The following is a 25,236-nucleotide window of genomic DNA, read 5'->3' on the forward strand; positions in this document are numbered from 1 at the left end:
TTTAGGTAATTCCAGGGGCTCCTGGGTGGCTCAGTCGGTTAAGTGTCCGACTTCAGCTTAGGTCATGATCTTGCTGTTCCTGGGTTCAAGCCCTGAGTTGGGCTCTGTGCTGACAGCTCAGAGCCTGGAGCCTGCTTTCGATTCTGTGTCTCCCTCTCTCTGCCCCTCCCCCATTCTCTCTCCCTCTCTCAAAAATAAAACATTTAAAAAACTTAAAAAGAAAAACAAAACTCCTAGGTATTTCCAAATTTCTTTCCAGTTTGCACTCCCACCAGCAAAATATGGGTGTGCATGTTCCCTAGAGCCTCACCCAAAATGTGTGTTAACAACTTCCAGACAACTCTGATAGGCAAGAAATGATCTTCTCAATGGAGCACCTTTTGATTTGTTGAAAGGCTATCTGGGTATCTTGTGTGTGTGTTTGAACTGCGTTGCTCCTTGGCACACTTTTCTTAATGTTGCCTAAGACATTACATTTTTTCTGTTACATCTATGTGGGGGAGTTTAGCCTGACCTGCTGATCTTTTGGGTGGTTGTTCATGATTACAAGGGCAAAAGATTAGCCAAAAAACTAACTCCCATTTCACATGGATAGACAGTTTGTAGCCCAAACGCCCATCTGCGGGTGAATGAATCCACCAATTGTAGTCTATCTATGTAACAGACTACTACTTGGAAATAAGAGCAAATGAGCTATTAGCTCAGGCAACAACATGGAGGAATCTCAAAATAATTATTCTGAGTGAAAGAAGCCAAGTGAAAAAGAGCATATACTGTATGGTTTTATGTGTGTAAGTTGCAGAAGCATTTGAAACATTTGTTAGTGCTCTATTCACTGACAGTTGTACATCATCCTGCCTCCTATTTATAAATGACAGGAAGAAAATGAAGCAATGTGACAGCCTTCAAGGCAGTTTATTACTTGTAATCTGTTCTCACACAGACTGCAAGAGGTTTCAGATATTACCTGATACAGAAATTGGTCATTGAAAGAGGATGTGAGCTTGTCATGGAAATGGTAAAATATAATTTCACTCAACTCCTAGTTCAGATAAATGCCAGTCCCTCTCGGTGTTTCCTTTAGCAGAAGAATGACTGGAACAGCACTTCATGTGACATAGTCATCACTCCAAAGCTGAATTATCCAGCATCTGTTCTGTCCTGATGGGGATTCACTAATATCTGTCTCTGATTTTCCACCTCTGTCTCTCATTCTAGCGGCTTTCTCTCTTGGGCACCTACCAGTTTCTTTCTTTCTTTTTAAAAACATTGTTTAAATGTTTATTTATTTTTGAGAGAGAGAGAGAGAGACAGAGCATGAGTGGGGGAGGGGCAGAGAGAGAGGGAGACACAGAATCCAAAGCAGGCTCCCGGCTCTGAAGCCGTCAGCACAGAGCCCAACATGGGGCTTGAACTCACGACCTGTGAGATCATGACCTGAGCTGAAGTCAGATGCTTAACTGACTGAGCCACCCAGGTGCTCCGGGCGCCTACCAGTTTCTGAACATCTGCCACTTGTTTCTTCAGGGGCTCACTGTAACTGCTGAGCCTTTTTCTATGAGGAGGTCACCTCACATGGTGACCCTGGTGATCAGGGGGCTGAGTGCAAGGGGACAAACACCTCTAGTCCTCCTCAAAGGAAAGAGTCAGGACTCGGTTGTGCTTCTATATAAGCATGTCTCTTCCTGACCCTGTTTCCTGCTCCTGGTGTTTTCAATTTCAATTATCTGTCCCAGCTGAGTGTTGCAATTGAGCCCCTCCTTGCACTGGTGGTAGTAGACAGGACACGGGAACGTATTCTGTAGATCCACCCTGGACTGCTAGATTCAGTAGCAACAGAAGTTGTGGCCCCGTTGGGTAGTTGTGGGATCACTTGGGTGATTCTGACCAAGTAAGTTGGCTTCTGCATGGAGTCCTGCCAGGGTTGCTGCAGACAACACTGGAACAGAGATAGGTTTTCTTCAAGAACGTTGGACTCTGTAGGTCTTTAGTGAGAAGTGGATATACCCCCGGGTTTCACACGCTTGGTTCTGAAGACCTTGTAATTAGAAATTCTAAGCAACATTGTATCTGTACTTTATGCATGAGATCCCATATGGATGCAGGCCTAAGTATTTTGCACTTCCTTTCTGGAAATATATTAAAATTTATTTAAATTTTGGGGTGTCTAGAAAGCCTATTGATACTATTTCTAGCCCAATGTATGAATTCTTATCCCTAATCATCTAAAATTGATTTAAAAAATAACCACATTTGTGGGGTGCCTGGGTGGCTCAGTTGGTTGAGTGTCCAACTCTTGAATTTGGCTCAGGTCATGATCCCAGGGTCATGGGATCAAACCCTGCATCAGGCTCTGCACTGAGCCTGGAGCCTGCTTGAGATTCTCTCTCTGTCTCCCTCTGTCCTTTTCCCCTGCTTGTGTCCACTCTCTCTCTCTCTCTCTCTCTCTCTCTCTCTTTCAAAAAAAAACAAAAAACAAAAAACAAAACCCACACATTTGTAACCCTTAAAATTACCAGTTTGTTAGTTTTTCTATGTAATCAAAAGATCTTCAAAATATTTCTTTTACGGTCATGGTGTTTTGGAGGATGTTATGTGTGCCTATAATGTAAGATTTGTTTGACCATCAGATAACTGTGTTTTGGCTTTAACATTGAAGGACCCCCCCCCTCCTTCCCCGTGTTCAGAAAAAGGATCAAAAAGACAGACTCAACAAGAATATATCTGTGGGGCTCTGACAGGTCATTGGCACATCCGTCAGTTAACAAGAGAAACAGCAGAAGCTGGCTATAATTTTTATGTTTCGTCTTCTAAAGGCACAGTGGAGCTGCCAGAGAAGGTGTTTATAACCTCACCAAAACCTTAGCTGTGGAATGGGCCAGCAGTGGAATAAGGATCAACTGTGTTGCCCCTGTAGGTAAACGTTCCATATGAAAGCTATTGACAACTTGTTCTCTTCTGATTCCATTTGTGTTGTTGATAGAGGTATTTGTTAATACTCATGTATACTAGAAAAGATTGGTTTTTAAAAACACGTAAAATCAGGGGCACCTGGGTGGCTCAGTCAGTTAAGCATCTGACATCAGGATCTCATGGCTGTGAGTTTGAGCCTCTAGTCGGGCTCTGTACTGACAGCTCAGAGCCTGGAGCCTGCTTTGGATTCTGTGTCTCCTGTCTCTCTCTTCCCCTTCCCAGCTCATGCTCTGTCTCTCTCTCCTTCAAAAATAAATAAACATTAAAAAAAATTTTTTTTTAAATAGGTAAAATCAGAAAGAAGCGTTCTTTGATCTACAACCAGATTGTCAAGAAGGTTAAATTAAGCCAATGATTCTCATTCTTGACAATATATTAGAATTATCTATGAAATGTTGAAAAACTAGCAATATGTACACTTGACTCCAAACTATGGAATCCAGGCATTGGTATTTTTAAAAGCCACCTAGGAAATTCAAATGCACAGTGAAGATTGAGAACCACTGCTTTAAAGAACAAATTTTGCCAGATTATTTTGTTATTTCTTGGTATATCATTAATTCATCACAAGGAGAGAGAGAAAAATCTGAAGTCTAATTCAAGTTAAAGATTGTTTAGAAGTCGAGAAAAAATTTCTCAGCAACATACTGTAAATTATAGGGGAGAAATCACTATATGTTCAAATCACAATATGTTCAATTTCATTTTTTGTGTGTGTGAAATAAGATATAGCTTAAGCGTCCCTGGGTATTACATACCGGCTGTGTACTTCAAGAGAGAGATCATGTGAAATATCTCACTCATCTGGCAAAACTCAGCCTAAATCCACTTCTCTGTGATGTCTCTTGCTTTTTTTCTAAGATAGTAATCATCCCTATATATGAAACTATAACATCTGTGGTTATAATATCTACAGACCTGTCCATATATCTATAGATATTGTTATCCATGCTACTGGGTAGGAACTAAGCAAGAACTGACTTGAAGTGAGTAGAGAAATCTCATCTTTAACAAATTGCAGGCTCCTAGCCAGAAATTTCATATCTCTTCAGTCCTTCACAGCTGACATCACCTTACCCGTATTACACTCAAGTATTTGTAGGAAAAAATTCATTACAGTTTCATTCTTCGTGTTGGTATCTTCGAATACTGGCCCCCAGAAGTGCATTTCTTGAAAACATTTAATAGTATGTTAGTGTTACAAAGTCACATATATCTCCAGAAGATGTTTTTAGGTTAAATGTCTAAACCTTAATACTTCTAGAAGGTTTCATCCTCTTTAAATAAAAGTTCCAAATTGTTTCATTGGAAACCAGTACAGTGCCCCATTATCATTTGGAGTAATGAATACCACCAAAACCCTTTGGTTTCCTCCCTCACTCACTGCTGTAACCTCTGCTGTAGGGATGGATTCATAACCAATAGCTTTATTGTGTGTTATACAGTTTTTGAGTAATTTTCTTGGCTTTATAAACCCTTGAAAGCTAGTAAAGCTAAATAAAAGAATTCCAAAAAAATTAAAATTTTGGTTTATTTATACTGGATTCAAATATTTTATTTGTGATATCACTATAGAGAAAACCCATGAAAATACTGCATTTTCTAAGTCTCACATAACCATAGCCTAGGCTTCTGTTATGAAACAGAGAAGTTTAGCAGAAGATAGAGTAGACTCCCCTGTCCCACTGTTCCTAGTTAAGTGCCTGTCTGATCTATTCACACAGTTATGTTTTTAGAAAGCAAGTCTTTTCAGAAAAAATCTAGGGCTTGTCTGGTTATTAAGGGAGAGGAGGTCACAAAGTGAGTATTCAGATAATCCATTTGTAACATGGTAGCTGCACTTCTTTGACAATATTGAGAAAAATTAATATTGGAGATGTTGACTTTTCTGTAAAAATTAACCCACTTACTTTTTGGCATTGGGCAATAGACTGCCTTGATGTCTTTGAGATTAAAATTTAGTTTTTATGTGCTTTATTTTGTCTCATTTTATTCTTAAACATAGGGCGTCATTTATTCCCCGACTGCTGTTGACAACTATGGTCCTTTAGCAGAAGACATTTTTGCTGCGTACTTTAAGAGAATCCCAGCTAAGCGAATTGGAATTCCTGAGGAGGTAATGTATATTTCTAATAATATCGATTCTAATTACTTTTTTTTTAAGTGATCTCTTTACCCAACATAGGGCTCGAACTTACAACCCTAAGATCAAGAGTTGCATGATCCACCGACTGAGCCAGCCAGCCAGCCAACCCCCTATTACTTTCTTTTATACTTTGGAAACTTGTAACATTTGGTGTCCTTTTTACACGGTCTGGTTGGCTGATAGACATGAGTGCTCCCATTGCTACCAGACCATTTCCCCTGTTATCTTCTGGCTCCCTGCTTTGCACGCCCACAGAATAAAGATCCTGATCTTTATTCAGGATTGAATGCAGTGTGAATTAAGAACAGCATGGTCTTAATGTTTCATTGCACTTTTCAGCTGTATTATTTTATCACATGGCCTTTGTTGGGACCCAGGACCCTAAGCAAAGTCAGATGATTATGGCTATGTGAAGTTCCATACGTGCTTTCTCTAAGGGCCATATTTAATATGTAGAAATCAGTAGACTTATTAAAGGCCAGCAATATCTCAAAATATAGTCTTAAAAACACAGTCTGAAAATATAGTGAAAAAAAGGATGCCTTTCCTGCAATAATAGGAAAAACAGAAATACCTGGTGTAAACTTAGCTCTAAACAAAAAGAAATGTATTACTAAAAAACAAAAAAAATGAATAAACAGAGACATGTCCTATTCCTCAATGGAGAGAATCAATTTTATTAAAATCAGGTTTCCCTTTGTATGTTGACCAATGGTAGCTACGCTTACAGTGAACATAGCATAGCAGACAGAATTGTCAAATACAAGGTCATAGGCCTGAAACTAATGTAACATTGTGTGTCAACTCTACTTCACTTTTTTTTAAGTTTATTTATTTTGAGAGAGGGAGAGAGAGAGCACGCGAGTACTAGTGGAGGATGGGCAGAGAGAGGGAGAAAGAGAATCTCAAGCAGGCTCTGCCCCGTCAGCACAGAGCCTGATGCGAGACTCAAACTTAAGAACCGTGAGATCATGACCTGAGCCAAAACTGAGAGTCGGTTGCTTAACTGACTGAGCCACCCGGGCGCTCCTGTACTTCAATTTAAAAAAATAATGGTAAAAAAACAAAAGTAAATAAAATCAAGCTTCCCTAAGTTAATGTATAAGTTTAATGTAGTTTCAGAATTCAACACACCGATTCTAAAGTTTGTCTAGAAAAATATTTATGCAAAAACAGCCAAAAAATGTTTTGAAAAAAATAATGGAGGGGATTTGACCTTCCCAATGTCAAAACATACTATAATGCTATACTTATATACAATATCTGGTATTGGCACGGGAACAGATTAAAGTTAGTGGAACAGAATGCACTCTTATGGGGCGCCTGGGTGGCTCAGTCGGTTAAGTGTCCGACTTCAGCTCAGGTCACGATCTCGCGGTCTGTGAGTTTGAGCCCCACGTCGGGCTCTGGGCTGATGGCTCGGAGCCTGGAGCCTGTTTCCGATTCTGTGTCTCCCTCTCTCTCTGCCCCTCCCCCGTTCATGCTCTCTCTCTGTCTCAAAAATAAATAAACGTTAAAAATAATAATAAATAAATAAAGTTAGTGGCACAGAATGCACTCTTACATCAGTACCATGTATACACGAGGAGTTTATAAGGAGAAAGTAACATTTCACAACTGTGAGGGAAGGATTGACCATTTAGCAGAAGTTTTGCAGCAATTGGCTGTTTAACTAGAAATAAATTAGGCTGGGGTGCCTGAGTGGCTCTGTCCATTAAGGGTCTGACTCTTGATTTTGGCTCAGGTCATGATCCCATGGTCGGGGGGATCAAGCCCCACGTAGGGCTCTGTGCTGAGGCTGCAGCCGACTTGTGATTCTCTCTTTCTGCCCCTGCTGCGCTTGCACGTGTGCATGTGTGTGTGCTCTCTCTCCCTCTCTCAAAATAAAGAAACATTAAAAAATATATATATATTAGGCCTCCTATCTTGTATCACATACAAAATCATTTTCAGATATATTAAAACGCTAAATATAAAAGTAAAACCATAAAACCCTTAAAAGAAAGTGTTTTCTAATTCCTGAACTAGCTTTCATTGTTGTTTTGATGTATATTTTTTCAGAAGTTTACTATGCATACACAAAAATACCTGTATTTATTGACCTTTTTTTTTACAAAATGGGATTCTACTGTGTGTGTTTTTCTGCAGCTTGCTAAGGATAGATCATGATATATTTAATTAGGCTCCATTGTTGCACATTTAGATTCCATTTATATTTTCAGCATTGTGGTAATTCTTCGGTGAACATCCTTAAACACACACATGCACTCTTATGTGAGAAGTAACTTTTCTAGAATTCCTGAAGTAGAATACTTTTGCATATTAAGTTTTTGGGAGGTACTGTTAAATCAGACATTTCATGAGCCGTTGTAAACAAGGTGTTCATATTTCTATTCTGAAAACTAAGAGGGGTTTAAGGATTTTAATCAAGGAGATGATATAATTAAATTTTCATTGGACACAACATTTCCCTTCACTTATATGAACTATATTATCTATATTTACTGCACAGAAATCAAAATTGAGAAGTTTAAGAAATATGGATCAGTTCATTTAAAATAATAAAGGCATTACGTGTTAACATGAATGATATTTTTAATGAAAAATTGCTGTATTTTAAAAAGCAAAGGAAAACCATTTTTTGTATTTGCTTTACACTTTTACAAATTTCTTTAACGTATGGCTTCATAGAATACAACTAGACTCTTATCTGCACGTGCATTTGATATGTTGGCAATATGTTGTTTTGTTTAAAGCATATGAAGAAAATCCAACTTCATGTACATGTACAGTTGGAAAAGGAAGGAGCATTTTAATGGACTTTTCAGATAATTGTGGCTATTCTTCTTTGATGTTTGACAAGTGTCTGTTTCTTAAAGATAGGTTGCAGTGTGCCATCAATCTCAAACCATGTGAGTGAATCTTTTATGCTCTGTTACATTAAAATCCATTAGTCTTTCTTGCACTTTGGGACTTTCAGCCACACACGATTTTTATAACATCAGTTATTGGCATCAGTTTGGTAAAAAACTGGTTCACTGAGTTATGGGGATCTTCTGGATGTTGACACGCAATCCATTATATTAAAAAAATCCCTTACACAAAAGATCACGTTTGTTAATATCACCACTGATCTCTTCAGAAAAATCTTGAAGTGTTAGGAAATTGTCAAGCTCATGTTGACACGTGCAAGTTTTCCAAAATCCTCATTTTCACTCGAAAGCTCAGATCTTATTGTTGACAACAAACACGAAAAAACAACAATTGTCTTCCTTTGAAGAGACATTCTCACTTTGTTCATTTTTGGGGGGGGAAAAAAAAAAGGCTGCCAAATACCCCAGCGGGAATTACCGTAGCGTGTTAGTCATTTATCCCAGTGAAAAATTGTATTTCATGAAGAGAGTGACTAGTTCAGATCACAACTCTTCTACTTCCACTGCAGTAGAGAAGCTTAATGAGTAATTCCCACGTTATAACACAGGATATTAAGAAGGTGTGTACCCACTGGTTGAGATTCATATGATGAATAAATTCTGCTGCTTCATCAAAGATATTCTGAAGTGAAACAGGCCTTTCCCCCCATGTGTACTTGCCAGTGAAGAATATAATGACCACTACTAGCCTAGGGACCTGGTTCCTCTTTGTATTCCTGCCATGATTTGCTGATTTCTGAGCTGAGACTCCAGGAGTTTTTCCCACCACTGCTTTGGCGTCATTAATGCAAATGTCAACACAGTGAAAAAGACAAATGAAAAGTTAGTGTTATAACAAAAACAGTTTTGTCCTTGCAAAGCACCTGAAAAGGTCTTAGGTATGCCCAGGGTTTTGCTGACCATACTTTGACTAATGTAGGTGAAACCTTCAAATAGTTTAGATGTGAAGGGGAAGGAGAGAGCGTGGGAGCTTCCGGGAGATGCAGAACAAGGGAGTGCCTCTGCCTGATTGTCCTGGCATCCCTCGGTCAGGTCGTGTTTCCAAGATACTCTCATCGCCCCAGCAAATCCTCCCTGGGGCAGAACGTTCACACTAGGCCATTGACTGAACTGCTTTCACTGAGTTGCTGGCTTTTAAGTGACAGTCCCTGGAGCAGAGTCAGGAGGGTCAGAACCTAGCTGTACTTTTAAAAGGAATGGCCTAGACTTCCTAGGGTGTCCTTCGACATTCTGGGGGAAGGAATGCAGCACTTGGCAGAGCCTTCTCATTTTATGAAATTAAGAAACTAAGGGCCAGTGAGGTGCGGTAACTTGTCTATGGTCATACATGGCTCATGGTACTGGGATTCATCCCCCAGCTTGCATATTTAAAATCCCCGGGGTCTTTAATAAACAGAGCAGAAAGTAAAGAGGTAACTGTGCTAAAAGAGGTGTTACCCACATAGATAAAGTGGAGACAAGCTGCCAGTCTTTAATGTTTACTTTTGAGAGAGAGAGACAGAGACAGAGACAGAGTGCAATGGGGAAGGGTAGAGAGAGGGAGACACAGAATCCAAAGCAGACCCCAGGCTCTGATCTGTCGGCACAGAGCCTGACGCGGGGCTCGAACTCACAGACCGCGAGATCATGACCTGAACCAAAATCGGACGCTTAACTGACTGAGCCACCCAGGTGCCCTCGGCTGCTGGTTTTTAATAGTGTTTACTGATTGATAAAACTCTTGTGAATGGCTTGGTTCCTCAAACCCATCCATCAAATGGATTTTGTTAAAATCAAAGTTTAGAAGAGTCTATTGGAAGATATTACAATAGTGCCTAGTTAATTTGGTGATTATAAAAATTGTATTAGTTCAGTTTAGCTCCACGTTGAGCTCCTAAAGTAAACCATGAGCTATGAATATTTACCTATCTTTTACCTAACAGATAGCTTCAATTCAATTCAGTATCATTTAGTGGTGCCTGGTCTCTGGGCAAAACACTGTAGCAGGAGCTGGGTGATGTAACTTCCCTTCATTTTAGGCAAGGGATGCATATAGAGCTTTCATTCTGTTTATTAAGCGCTTATTTGATACGAAACACATGAGGCCATCAGTAAATATTTCAAACAAAATTCAGCACGAAGCCACATTTATTACTAGTCTGGCACAGTCTCTGTGAACAGAGCAGACTATGGCTCTTTCTGTTTTCCTGGGGCAAGTGTGGTTTTAGGGATTTGCAGATTTCTGGAGGGCATGATTACCCAGGAGAGAGGGTTTTTGTTTGGCTGGCATTCAGGAAGGAGCATACTGGAGTGGAGTCTTCCTGACTCATCGGGTGAGATGTTGTTGATTGATAACACAGGTTAATGCAAGCTCTGGTGGTTTCTTTTGATCATAGGTCAGAACTCTCTCCCCTTTCTCAGAGACGTGGAAACTTTTCAATGATTAATTCTCTATACGAGTGTTGTCCAATAGAAATACCGTAATAGTGACACGTGTAATTTTAAGCTAACCACTAGCCACATTAAGAAAAGTAAAGGGGCACCTGGGTGGCTCAATCGGATGAGTATCTGACTCTTGATTTTGGCTCAGGTCATGACCTTCGGTTTGTGAGATTGAGCCCTGTGTTGGGCTCCTCGCTAGGTGTCGAGCCTGCTTGGAATTCTCTCCCTCCCCCTCTCTCTGCCCCTCTGCCACTCTCATGCATGCGTACTCTCTCTCTCAAAACAAATAAACTTAAAAAAAAAGAGTAAAAAAATATAAAATTAATATTGTTATAACCAATATGTAATATATAAGAATTTAATTAAATATTATTAATAAAATTTTATTCAACCCAATGTATCTAAAACATCATTTTACATTCTTCTATAGATTTTACCTCTTCTCTCCAGACCAAGTCTTCAAAATCTAGAGTGTATTTTACATGTAGAGCACATCTCAGTTCAGACTAGCCATACGGAAAGTGGGCTGTGTCATGTGGCCAGTGCTTCTGGGGACACAAGCATGGAGAGAAGGCTATGCCTGCCCTCCAGGGTCTCACAGTCTCAAAGAGGCATAGCTATGTAAGAGAACACTCTAGGTACACAGCCCTGACTGGGGTGAGGCAAGCAAGGCATGGACATAAAACTTAGGGATGTGCCTCACTCTCAGGGTCACACAAGGGCAGGGTCTGCCCTGAGAGTGAGTGCCTCCTTAAATACTGCACCCTAAGCACCATTAGCCTCCCCCTTATCTCACTTCTGCTAGGGAGCTTCATAAAGTAGCAGATTCTGGGTCTCCAACCCCAGAGCTTACAATTTAGAAGGTCTCAGGTAGGGACCCAAGGATTCTAATGCAGGTGTTTGGGATCTCCCTTTGAGAAACTCCTCCTGTGCCAATAGCCTCATAGAGAGTTCCTTTATGTCCAGTGAAATAAGTCCTCTTTCTTTTTGGTTTTGGAAGTAGATGTTTCTGTACTCATCATCTACCTCTGAATTTTTAGGGGATGCAGTGGGGTCTTGAAGTCCCCCTTGTAGGAAGCTCCTGTAGTCTGAGTTCCTGGCCTTGCAGCCTGCAAGACCATTGACTGAGCAAGCTACAATGCCAATTTATTGTTATATAGACGCATTGGCTATTTCAGGGACAAAAATATAAAAGGCATATGATGGCATTGAAAAGTGGAGTTATGGGGCATCTGGGTGGCTCAGTCGGTTGCGTATCCAACTTTGGCTCAGGTCATGATCTCGCGCTCCGTGAGTTCGAGCCCCGCGTCAGGCTCAGCGCTGACAGCTCGGAGCCTGGAGCCTGCTTCTGATTCTGTGTCTCCCTCTCTCTGTCCCCTCCCCTGCTCATGCTCTGTCTCTCTTTCTCTCCTAAAAATAAATAAACATTAAAAGAAAAAAAGAAGAGGAAGAAAAGTGGGGTTATGGCAGGTAATGAAAGGTGTGGAAGGAACTGAGTTGTTTGGGAAAGATTAAGCACAGTGATCACTTTCAGCTTATTCACATCGTGTAGCTTGTTTGACACTGTCTAGATTCTTTCCTATCTTGCTGCACTAGTCACTTTTTTTTCAATTGTGCTCAAACAGAAAAAGGCAGTTGTCTGTTCTGTCAGAGTATGGTGCACACGGACTGTAGAATTCATGTTACAGTCATGGGTTTTGAGATATGTTTCCGTGGGTATGGAAACAGCCCCAGATGGGTTGTAACCACTTTTCTGTATGTGTGTACTTCTGTTTCCAGATCTCCCCGATAGTCTGCTTCCTGCTGTCTCCAGCAGCTTCCTTTATCACTGGACAGTTGGTGGAGGTGGACGGGGGCCAGTCTCTATATACGCGAATATATGATGTACCAGGTGAGCACTCAAGAAAGGAGCAGTCACTGACTTTATGCCTTTTCATGTTCAAGTTTTCAAAATTTCTTAAGCACTTACAAAAGGGATTAGGGAGGGGCGCCCGGGTGGCTCAGGTCACGATCTCGCAGTTTGTGTGTTCGAGCCCCGCATTGGGCTCTGTGCTGACAGCTCAGAGCCTGGAGCTTGCCTTGGATTCCATGTCTCCCTCTCTCTGCTCCTCCCCTGCTCATGCTCTGTCTCTCTCTCTCTCTCTCTCTCAAAAATAAATAAACATTAAAAAAAATAAAAAAAAAAACCAAAAGGGATTAGGGTTTTCTCTTATGGAACATCAAAAATGTACAAAATATTTATATTCCTGATGTGATCTTTAAAGGAAATGATCCCAGTCAAAGAAAATATCTAAATATTTTTATTATAGCACACAACTTTATCTATTTAAAAAGTTGCCTGTGTGTGCATAGGTTGGTGGAATTTTAGTCATGAAAACTATTCTCTATATGAGTATACATTTATAAGGAGGAGAGAGAAAAGGGGCAAGAGGTTGCCATATTTTTAAGATTTAATTTCTCTGTTCCTCTAATAAGGGGCTTGTGTATCTGAACAGAAGAATCAGACCTGGTGGTAGGCTGGGGCTGGGGGGGGGGTGGTGGTATGGTATTATTTTACATTATCTTTGGGATATAGACTCAGCAAAACCATATGAATTTGCTGTATTCAACCATTCTTAATATACAAAAGCAGTAGTTTTATACGGCTCAACCAAATATAGATGTTGCACACAAATATAAAATTCAGACATATTTGCACTGTTGCTGAAGAGTGTTGAGTAAGTGGCTACGAGCAACTACAATGTGATCAGTGTAAGGACACCTGAGTGGCTCAGTCGGTTAAGTATCTGACTTCGGCTTAGGTCGTGATCTCATGGTTCATGGGTTCCAGTCCCACATTGGGCTCCATGCTGACAGTGTGGAGCCTGCTTGGGATTCTCTCTTTCTCTCCTTCTCTCTCTGCCCCTCCCCCACTGGTTCTCTCTCTCTCTCTCTCTCTCTCTCTCTCTCTCTCTCAAAATAAATAAACTTAAAAAAACGTGATCGATGTAATGCATATGTATTTCAATTTCATATCTGGGACCTGGGTTCGTTCACCCTACTCTTCTGTATACTGATAGTCTAATCAAGACATAAGACCTTCTTTGCATTAATAAATGATTCATATGGGACTTTAGTCTTACTTATCATTTTCCCCTCCCCTATCTGTATTTCCTTACTGATAACATCAATGTGGTGATGTGCATAAGATACCACGGTTTTAAGGATGGATCTTGGTTGGAAAGACAGAAATGCCTACATTTTGCAGTTCTGTGTTCTGAAAGTATTTAAAGTGGCCAGGATGGGAGGGAAGCTCTCCACTTTCCTCACCAGTGGAGTTGAGGGTATTTTTCATTTTTCCTTCATAAAGGGAAAGAAATTTTGGGAGAAATCAGCCACATCTATTTTTTGAGAATATACTTGCCCCAAATAATGAATGGGAATGTTGAGCATTTGCATCCAGTCTTTTCTTTAAGATTGTCAGCCTAGGGGCATCCGGATGGCTTAGTCGGTTAAGTGTCAGACATCGGTCAGGTCATGATCTCATGGTTCATGAGTTTGAGCCCTGCATCAGGATCTACAGTGACAGTGTAGAACCTGCTTCAGATCCTCTGTCTTCCTCTCACTCTCTCTGCCCCTCCCCAGCTTGTGTGCTTTCTCTCTTTCAAAAATAAATAAAAATTAAAAAAACAGAAAAACAAAAAACCTACCAAGATTGCCAGCCCTGGAGTGACAAGGCCTGGGATGGAGACTTGGCTAGGCCCTTATTAGCTGTGTGACCTTGGGGAAAATTAATTTCTGTAGGCCTCCACTTTCTTTCCTGTAAAGTGGAGTCACTTATAGCATTTATTGAATAAACGGTTGGGAGCATTATATTAGATAATGCACATTGAAAGCCCTGGTTCAGCATGCTTTTAGCTGCAGCTCAAACCTAACTAGTAGAGGAATTTATTGGCCTGAATAACTGAAAAGCAAGCCGGACTTGAATCATATGCTCATAGATCTCATCAAGGACAATAAATTTCTTCTTTTCCCTTTGTTTTTGCTAATGCAGTATTGGCTTTATCTTAAGATTGACTCTCCTGGTTACAGGAAGGCTGCCTGGGACCCCTAACAGGCCATGATTCTTTGTTCACAGCCATCTGGACAGAGAGAGAGAGGAGGGGAATGACTTGGTTACAGCATTTCTATCAGAGTTCTGAGACCCCCTCTCTTTTGGACCAGCTTATGGGAATGGCCATCCTCAACCAATAACCACAGCCAGGGGAACGGAGTGCACTGTTTGACTTAGCTCAGTCAGTAACCTAAGTGGGGTCACTTCCCCAGAACCTCATGGATTCCCAAGTGGAAGTGGAGGTTACTGGAAACAGGGTGAAGGACTGGATGCTGGAAAGGCAGCTATATGTGCCCAGTGCAAAGTAAGGACATGGTTTTAAAGTCATCCTGGTTATTAAGGAAGTAGGATTTTTTGAATGTCTTCAGTATGCCAAGTGTTGTATACAGGCTGTCGCATTTAATTTTCACTTTATTTATTTGGTTTTAAGTTTATTTGTTTATTTTGGGGGGGAGGGGTGGAGAGAGAGAGAGAGAGAGAGAAAGAGAGAGAGAGAGAGAGAGAGAGAGAGAGAGAGAATCCCAAACAAGTTCCACGCTGTCAGCGTGGAGCCCGACATGGGGCTCTATCCCACGAACTGTGAGATCATGACCTAAGCCAAGATCAAGAGTTGGATGCTCCACTGACTGAGCCACCTAGGCGCCCCTAATTTTCATGACTTTAAAAAACAGATGTTGTTACACCCCCTGATAATTGATGAGGAAACAGGTTCAGGAAGAGTAACTTCTCCACATTTGGAAGAGCTAGAGAGCTAGTCCAGGGAAGACCTGGGATTCCAAAGCAGGTTTTTCTCAGGACTTTTGCCATTTGTCCTAATGATATCTTTTTCCCGCTGAGAAGAGGGGTGAACCAGGGAAAATAGGAGGGGGTATTGGAAACCAAGAGGATTAATGAGGTTCATAGGTTTGTGCTGGACGTGAGGTTTTCTACTTACTTAACAGATCATGACAACTGGCCTGAGGGAGCAGGGGACATTTCTGTTGTCAAAAGGATGAAGGAATCTTTCAAGAATAAATCCAAGCTCTAAGCCAAGGAAACTAGAGGTGTCTTTTGTCCCCAGATGCCTTAACATCTCAAGAATACACTTTGGTACTTTATAAGAGCTAATAATTTGCATGGAACAATTGCTTTCTGCCTTTTTAATGTTATCAATCATGCCTGTACAAAAACTATTCCTGAAATTAAAGCATTTTTAAGTCCCAACCAATACGGTTGAGCTTGTGATTAAAGATTTTTTTAGGAATGGACTTAACACACTTTATGATTTACTTTTTATTTCTAAGAAAAATATTTGAAAAATGCAATAATTTCAAATTAAAAATGGAGGTATCATCATCTCCCAAAAGATTTTGCTATTTAATTGGAAAGGTGGGCAATAAATTTAAATTGTGACAGTGTTGTGATTCTTAAAACGAGAGATACACAGTGACTCATTTCTTATGGCAAATATTTTTTGATCAGTAAAGCCTTATTGGTGATTACCAACATGGGATTTGTTTTGTTCATGAAGTCAAATTTGTATAAGCCTTCTTAATTCAAAAGAAAAATAAAGTTATACGTAGTATTTCTTTGTAGTACTTGATTTGTGTCTTGATTTCCTATCCAAAGTATTCCCTTAACTTCATGTTTCTCCTTTTGTATACAACACAAACATTTTATTTTATTTTTATTTTTTTCCAATATATGAAATTTATTGTCAAATTGGTTTCCATACAACACCCAGTGCTCATCCCAAAAGGTGCCCTCCTCAATACCCATCAACCCTCAGTTTGTTCTCAGTTTTTACGAGTCTCTTATGCTTTGGCTCTCTCCCACTCTAACCTCTTTTTTTTTTTTTCCTTCCCCTCCCCCATGGGTTTGTATTAAGTTTCTCAGGATCCACATAAGAGTGAAAACATATGGTATCTGTCTTTCTCAGTATGGCTTATTTCACTTAGCATAACACTCTCCAGTTCCATCCACGTTGCTACAAAGGGCCATATTCATTCTCTCTCATTGCCACGTAGTACTCCATTGACAATACAAACATTTTAATTAAATGTGATACAAATGTGTTAGGGTTCAGCATTCTGCCTTCACTTGATTTTTTCTGGCAAACTGATTTCGGAAATGCCACTTATAAATTATGCACATTCATTTTTTGTCTTAATTAAACCTCTTCCAATTGACTTATTCCCTCTTGAAGTCAAGTAGATATTTCCCTCTATCAGTAATTCTCAGTTCAAAGTATAGATCCTCCTTGACTTACAAAGGGGTTACATCCTGATAAACCCACTGTTAGTTGATAGTATCATTAAGTCACAAATGCATTTAATACATCTAGCTTAACTGAACATCATAGCTTAGGCTAGTCTCCTTTAAACATGCCCAGAGCACTTAACATTAGCCAACATTTGGCAAAATCGTCTAACACGAGGCCTGTCTTACAATAAAGTGTTGACTATCTTATGCAGTTTATTGAGTACTGTGCTGAAAGTGAAAACCAGAAAAGGTGTGTGGGTACAGAATGGTTGTATTGGTTGGTTTCCCTCGCAATTGGCTGACTGGGAGCTATGGCTGTCTGCCACTGCCTAACATCAGAAGAGAATAGGTATTGCATATCACCAGCCCGGGATAAATTCAAAGTTCGAAGTACAGATTCTGCCGAAAGCATATCACTTTCACACTGTCATAAAGTTGAAAAATCGTAAGTCAAACCATCGTTAAGTTGGCGACAGTTGTATGTAATTTACCAAGCTCTGGGAAGGGGCCCCTGAATCTGCCATTTTCTTAGGCTCCCATGCAGGGTCAGGACCAGGGGGAGACCAATGAGATGCCTAGAGTGCAGCATTTAAGGAGGTGCTCACTCTTGCATTTGCTCGAGTGCAGAGTCGCCCCTGAGAGCGAGCACAGCCATATATTTTGTGTCCATGTTATTAATGTGGAAAGATCAGAAATCTTTTCCTGCTAGATAGTACTTTAAAATGGCCTTCTGGACATGATAATATCATAGTTGCTAAGAATTACAAGCCAGGCTAGAAGGCAGGCTAGCCCTAACACAGGTTGGTGTGGAAGATGGAAGAGGCAGGGCTTGCTTTTCAAATTACCTCATGCTGATGCCTGCAAACAATCCCATAAAGCCCCACAGTATTGACACTTATTTATTTCTGCTTAAGGAACGGAGGTCACCCCACATAGCATGAGACTTAGCTACAATTCCTTATTAGATCTTCTTGTTAGACCTATTATTGGGCAGCTGACCATTATCAGTATTCTAGAATCATAAATCTATTCCCCAGGACTTTGTACACTTTGTGATAGTGTCCTGTCAATAATATTCTTTTGCTACTACACTTAGTAAATTTTGCTATAGACTAAATATTCCTCAGTAAGTTTCATCACTCAGTAATAATTCGCTCAATAATTTCGAGCCCCTACTATGTGCTAAGCGTTACAGTAGGAATTGGGTGTGCAGTACTGGAAAAAAAAAAACCACATGGACTTTGTCTCAAGGGAGCTTACAAGGGCAAGAGAGAGAAAGAGAGAAACATTAATCAAGCCACATACAAATTTAACCCCTCCCCCCCCACCCCCGCCAAGTGTTCTAAGTGCCATAAAGGGTAAGGTCATGGTGCTAAAGGCATGTAACAGGAAGAAAAAGACATCTAGTGGGGAAAAAAGCAACTCAAATTATTAATCATGTTAAAAGACTTTGTTGATTAAGATGACCCTTGTTGACATTATCTCCTCCACCACCCCCACCCCCACCCCCCCACTGATCTTTTGTTTCATGGCTTGTGTTAGTTCGGGTCTTCTGGGAAGCAGATGCCAACACAGAATGAGATGTGCGTGAGACTTGGGGAACATGCCTGAGGGAGGATAAAGAGCAGGAAGACAGCAACAGCCTTCAGGCTGTAGAGCAAGTCTGACACCTTGCTTCCCCACCTTGTAAGGAGGGGACAAAGACAGTGGGCAGGAAGCATCTCAGCTTGCATCAAAGAAACTTTTTTAGGCCAGGCTTGCTGCATGTGAGCCAGGAGGTTCCAGGAGACACTCATGAGCAAGGGGGTTCCAGGAGAATTACCTGGGTTCCACATGTGAACACCGTGTCCTTACTATATATCAGTAGCTCTGCTCCTCCTGCTGGTGAGGGTGGCTCCTTTTTCACCAGCTACTACTGCCTGAGCACAGGCACGCTAATGTGCCCTGGAATCAGCCCGAGTTTGTAGTTCAGGGGGACCTTACTGTGTCCCCTGGCAAGAGTCGCCTCCTTTGGGACCATGACTTCCAGTGCTGCAGAGCCCAGAAATGGATGGGAAGCACAAAGTCCCACAGTGGATCTTTGGAAGTGATAGTAAGTAGGCCCACTCCCTCTTCCACTCATTGGTTCCCAGAAACGTTCCCGATGCCTTTGGGGACATGCGTCCTGAAAGATGGTTCTCCCTCCTGTCAGAAGGTTGCTGGCACTTCAGCTGTGCATTGGTTGTTCTAGCCCTCTGTGAGGCTGGTTGCTTCTGGAAGCATGGTGTGTGATACAATCAATGGTTGCATGATCAGGGACCCACTCTCGTACATTCTACTGGGATGTGGGTCACCTGGTTGGATGTTGTTGTGTGGGATTCGATGGTTATGGATCAGGATTTGTATAAGCATCTAGAGTGGTGGTATCTCAGTCCCTGCTCACTCACAGAAAAGGCAAACTCTTAACTTGGGAGTAGGCATTTGTCACTATGAGGACCATATGGTCACTTGAGCATGGAAAATTTAATGTAAAACATTATTAGCTATCACAGGGAAGGGGGGTAGTGAGAGATTGGCTAGTAGGAAGTAAGGAGAACTGTAAAGAACATGGGAATGGGGCATCTGGCTGGATCAGTTGGTAGAGTGTGCAACTCTCAATCTCAGGGTTGTGAGTTGGGGCCCCAAGTTGAGCATAGAGATTACTTAAAAAAAAAAAAAAAGAATACGGCAATAGCAGATACAATGAGTAGCTAATAATCTCCTACTAGGGCTGAGACGGCAATTAACTATGTTCCCCAAGGCCTAATGGTGTATTTCATAGCTGCCACATGCCTATATCGGGTGGCTGTAAAACAGTTACCATTTGCCCCTTTAATTTTCAACACTATTCCAGGGCTTGGCTCAAAAAGTGTCCCCTTGTGGTTAATTGTGGAACACCAGCCTGTCTGGACAGACAGTGCCTTCCCTTCTTAGGAAGCCGAGACCTGGCTGCAAAGCTTCCGCTTGCACTTTAGGTTCTTCTCTTCCGCACTCCTCGTTTACAAGGGGTTCACTTCACGGAAGCAGCTGCCTGTTGAAATTTGATCAACCGGCAGGAAGGTTTGAAACTGCATCCCAGAAAGGTGTGAGATTAAAAGCTAGGCATTATCTAGCCCTTGTTTTATGACAGTTATCCAAAAGGATAGTTAAATCTCCAGTTATCCAAAGGGATATTTTGAATCTTGCAGACAATGCTATTTATGATTTGCGTGGTAAGCAGAGCCCTCTGTTGGCCAGTGTCTACTTTCACCCAGCCGTGCCACCCATGTCCTTTTCTGCTCTGCCATGGAGCCAGTGGCAAATCTACACTGTGTCCCAGTGGGAGTCAGATGCTGGGGACCTGAAAGTCCTAAAGCTGTTAGTCAGTTTCAGTGCTGCGCTCCCAGGGTTTCCTTGCTCTTCCTATCTAGCGAGGTTCTCTCACTTGTTTCCATCTGTAGCCTCCAAACTTGCTGTCCTAGGGCTTGTCAGTTCCCTGAAAGGAAACCTTGAAAACCCCTTCTGACTGAGACCACTTCGCTGAGGTTACTAACAACCTTTCTGCTTACTACACTCGTGCATCCTATCCCCCTGCTTATTTTGCCCTTTCCCGTCTGTCCCTGCAGAGCTCTTGGTGGACTCTCGCCTTCCATGAGTTATGCTGTTGGGTCCACTGGAGTCCAACGGCCTAGGTTCGATTCCCAGTTTCCACCGCTTACTCATTCCTGTCACAGCTCGGAGACAATGGAGAGATTTGAATATGGATTGGGGATGAGTAGATACTATTAAAGAATTACTGGTCATTCAATGTGATAATAGCAGGGCAGTTACTTTTTAAAAAAACGTCCTTACCTAGAACAGGAAGAAATTATATTTGGGATTTGCTTTTAAATACTCCAGTTTGAAGACGAATTGGGGAAGGGAGGGGAGCTGGTGAAACGAGATTGGAAGCATGCTAATAATTATCTAGGCCAGCGATAGATACATTATACATTAGATGGTTAATTCTACTCTTCTTTCTACCTTTGGGTAAGTTTGGAACTTCCTAAAATAAAAAAAAATTGCAAAATGAAAATGGTCTCATTCATAACTTGGATATAGGGTAACATGGGGAAGAATTGGTTGGCTGTAAATAAAGGTTATTTGGGAGAAACAGGAGAGAGTTTGCACTTGACATACAGTGGTTCATGGGGGTACATGGATGTGGCAAACGTAGTGAAAGACCAGGTTCCAAACAGAATATGTTTTGGTGGTACAAAGCTATTGCCTCTTAACCTGAATTCTGCCCTGTGGGCAGTGGGCATAGCCTATGTGCTCCTGGCCAGCCTCCCACACTGGTTGGTTAACATTATCAGTCAGCTCCAGCACAAGCTGATTGAGTAAACATGTAGGTTTGAAAGATATGGACAATAGTCCATTTATTTCAGTAACATTGATATTCCTGAGTTCATATGCTCGAATAGGGAAATGATATCCAATTGGTGAATTTGGAAGAACCCAAACAAATAAGCAAAGTACAAACAATATTCCTTGATTCTCTTGACTATTTGGACCATTAAGCTTCTGTTTTCATATGTATAGACTCAGTCACAAATTCAGTTAGAGTTTGTAGTTTTAAGTATGACTCAACAGAATTACCTTTTATTTCAAATGTAATACTTATCACAAACTTAAATAGTTTAAACTTAAATACTTATCACAAACTCCTTTTCAAAAAAGGAGTCATTGCTATGGGTGATTCATAGTAATTGTCAATCAGAATTTCTTACCTTGTAATTTTGATCTTCTGAAGTCAAGGCTGTGGGTACCAAAGCTTATTTTGTTAGATTTCTTTGGCTTCTTGTTTTCAGATGAACCAAAAAGAGAGGACAAGTCTCTTTCTTCCTGGGGAAAGATTCACATGTGAGGCATTGAGTCTGGATTGGGGGTTGGTGAGATGGACTGTGGCAGGGAGGGACAGGGGACTAAGCAACCCTTCTCTTCTATATTGTTGGGGTGGAGAGTAGGGGAATTGGGGAGGATGGGTAACTTTATTGGATTCTAATTCATTCTTACATTTTACCTAGAGGAAGGAACCTGAGGAGCGTTCAGGGAGATACAGAAGAAAACATTTTGATGAGCAAGCAAAGTGTGTATGCGTGTGTGTGTGTTTGTAGAAATGGTCCTTGTGGTTGTCTTGAGAGTTCAAACTGGAGAGTAGAAATATATTGCCCACAGGGCTGTAGAGTCACTATATGATAGAGAACAATAGTTATCATTTATTGAGTGATTACTATATGCCACATTCTGCCAAACGCCTTCCATGAATGATGCCATCCTAACCTTACGAAAACCATGTGGGGTAGATTTCTCCACTACCAGTATTTTTATAGTGGGGAAAATTGGCACAAACAGGCCAAGATCTCACTTAGCAAATGGCAGAAGTGGGATTTGAATGAAAACGGTCTACCTGTAGAGCTGGTGACTAACACAACATACTGAGAGAGACAGACTAGCACCAAGGCATCAAGAGATTAAAAAAAAAAAAAAAAAAAAAAAATTAGGGGCGCCTGGGTAGCTCAATCAGTTGAGTGTCCGACTTCGGCTCAGGTCATGATCTCGAGGTTTGTGAGTTTGAGCTGACCGCTCAGAGCCTGGAGCCTGCTTCAGATTCTGTGTCTCCCCCTCTCTCTGCCCCTCCCATGCTCATGCTCTGTCTCTCTCTGTCTCTCAATAATAAATAAACGTTAAAAAAAATTTTTTTTAACGGAACTATTTAAACACATGCTAAAGAGAAGAGTATAATACAAGCCAATACCCAGCTTTAATAATGATCTATATTTTCTCAAAATTGTTTATCTCTCTCTCCTACTTGATTTCTAAGTATCTTAGAGTAAATTCCAAATTTCCTGTCATTTCACATCAAGAATTAATTTTGATTTGAAATATTAATGTGAACAGAAAAACATGCAACTCACCAAAGTGGGACAATGATCACCATGGCAATGTAAGAAAAGCCCATGTGGCCACCACCAACAGCTGCCACCTATCATTGGTCAAAAGACACACAAGCCCCACCCACAGGCTACAAACGTGTGCTTTGCTTGGCATGTAGGGTACCTGTTTTGGAGAAAGATGCATCAGACTCTCAGAACCGAATTCATGAAACCAACTCCTTCCCCTCTGAATCCATGCCCAAAAAGAAGTCTAAAAATTGGATTTTTCTGTGCAGCTTTGCCTGAGGGGAATTAATGGGCTGCTCTGGTCCATTGAAATGTTTAGCCACTGCGAGAGTGTTGTGTAAGTCTACACCACGTACTTTAATTCCTAGTGAGTTTATGAGCATGACTCAGCATCCTTGAATTTGAGGAATCTCAAGAGAGGAATAGTAAGTTTGAGGTTTTAGACATGCCAGCCCGAATGCCAGCCTCCAGGCTGTGGGAAGTGCTGATTCTACTTTCTGCGTGGTCTTCCCCATTTGCCTTTGCTGCCCTAACTCAGCAGCTCAATCCTCAAATCCCCATGAAGTTACCTTCATCTTTTATTTTAAAGGTAACTTATTTACTAAGAATATTACATGTCTTTTTGATTGTACTAGTATTTTTTTAAATGTTTATTTTGGAGAGACACAGAGACAGAGCACAAGTGGGGAGGGGCAGAGAGAGAGAGGGAGACACAAAATCCTATGCAGGCTCCAGGCTCTGAGCTGGCAGCATAGAGCCGGACATGGGGCTCGAACCCACGAACTGTGAGATCATGCCCTGAGCTGAAGTCAGACGCTTAACCGATTGAGCCACCGAGGCGCCCCTGTACTAGTATTTTTATTGGAATTGCTATTTGTAAATGTTCTGATCACAGCATTATATATTTTGAGTGGTCTACACTTAGTTCTATGTTTCTATGGGGAAAATAATCAGAAACACCTGCCTCTCTCCCTCTCTCTCTCTCTCTCATAGATGGGTTCTTTTTTGCTTCTTTCTTTAATGTGGCAAAATATATATAATTTAAAATTTCCATTGTAACTATTTTTAGGTGTATGGTCCTTATTTATTTATGATCCCTCATTCATTCATTAAGTCTACCCCAAGGCAGAATACCACTTGCTAAAATAACTGAGGATAAATTCAAATAGGCATTATGTTCATGCTATCCAAAAATTAAATTTCCAAAATCCAAGTATGCTTGAAAAACATCCACAGTATATCAAGATACAATAGAGTTAAATTAATACACAACGAATGCCTGATATTACACATTTAAGCACTGTCTAGAAAGATCGAGTGGAAACTCTCGTTGATTTGTATATATTTTTGGATGATCTAGGGATTTTTTTGGAGACAATTTATAAAATAGATCTTTGTTTTACAAACACCACACACTTCAAATGTGGTTTATTTCCATTTAAAGTACTGTTTTAGATCACATTTACACGAAACTTCAGGTATTTATTTTTTGGCTCAGAAATCCAAATTCTTGTATGAAATTCGAAATGCTGGGCCTCAAATTTAAAAGTTTTTCAGTCTGAAGTAACTACTGAAGAGGGAAAAAAAGAAAATTGCATTCTTTTTTTTAATAAAGAGATTAACATTTTTTAAGGTTATTTATTTTTGAGAGAGACAGAGAGAATGAGTGGGGGAGGGGCAGAGAGAGAAGCAGAGAAAATCCCAAGCAGGCTCTGCACTGTCAGCACGGAGCCGGATATGGGACTTGAACTCCCAAATTGTGAGGTCACAATCTGAGCCGAAACCAAGAGTCAGAGGCTTAACCAACTGAGCCACCCAGGCACCCTGAGAAAATTGCATTCTTGAAGAAAAGGTAAACATTAAAAATTTAAATTTCATTATATAATAACTTTTAAATGTGTTTTGAAATTTAGAAGGCATTTTATACATTATTCTCAAATTTGGAATGCTTTAGAAAAATAATGACATTTATAAATGGCTCTTTTATCAGAGGGGGGGAAGGGGGATAGTGATTTAACTCCTAGTTGTCTAGAAGAGGAAGTTTTGCTCTTAGGCATTTTATCTTATCTCATCTTATCTTATCTTATGATTTTTTTTTTTTTTTAAGTAGGCTTCATGCCCAGTGCAGAGCCCAGCGCACATGCCGAGATCAGGACCCTGAGATCAAGACCACTGCTTAATCCCCCGGGCCACCTAGGCATGTTGCTATTAGGCATATTTTATTTTATTTTATTTTATTTTTTGTTTTTATTATTATTTTTAAAATCAAAACTGGAATTTTTTTTTTCAAATTTAAATAGAGCTTGATTTAAACCTAAGGACAGAATGTCTTGATAAACATCAAAAAAGAAGAATTTTTATATCTATATATATAAGTTCTAGACAACTTATTTATTTTTGACAGAGAAAGACAGAACGTGAGTTGGGGAGGGGCAGAGAGAGAGGGAGACACGGAATCCAAAGCAGGCTCCGGGCTCTGAGCTGTCAGCA

General features: G+C 40.7%; 1 protein-coding gene across 3 annotated transcripts in view; it reads left to right on the plus strand.

Annotated features, from left to right (window-relative positions):
• PECR (peroxisomal trans-2-enoyl-CoA reductase) overlaps nt 1–16,143 on the plus strand; it is a 28,893-nt gene extending 12,750 nt beyond the window's left edge. For 2 of the 3 annotated variants that reach the window (XM_047873103.1, XM_047873105.1), the window contains exons 5-7: nt 2,817–2,913; nt 4,979–5,089; nt 12,253–13,352. In XM_047873103.1, coding sequence (XP_047729059.1) covers nt 2,817–2,913; nt 4,979–5,089; nt 12,253–12,630 — 586 coding nt within the window. In that variant the 3' untranslated portion in view covers nt 12,631–13,352. Of the gene's footprint in view, nt 1–2,816; nt 2,914–4,978; nt 5,090–12,252; nt 13,353–15,507 lie in introns of those variants that run through there. The other variant, XM_047873104.1, reaches the window with a different exon arrangement.
• The last annotated feature ends 9,093 nt before the right edge of the window (nt 16,144–25,236 follow it).

Source organism: Prionailurus viverrinus, chromosome C1 (genome assembly GCF_022837055.1).
Source record: "Prionailurus viverrinus isolate Anna chromosome C1, UM_Priviv_1.0, whole genome shotgun sequence".
In the NCBI taxonomy this organism is placed as follows: domain Eukaryota; kingdom Metazoa; phylum Chordata; class Mammalia; order Carnivora; family Felidae; genus Prionailurus; species Prionailurus viverrinus.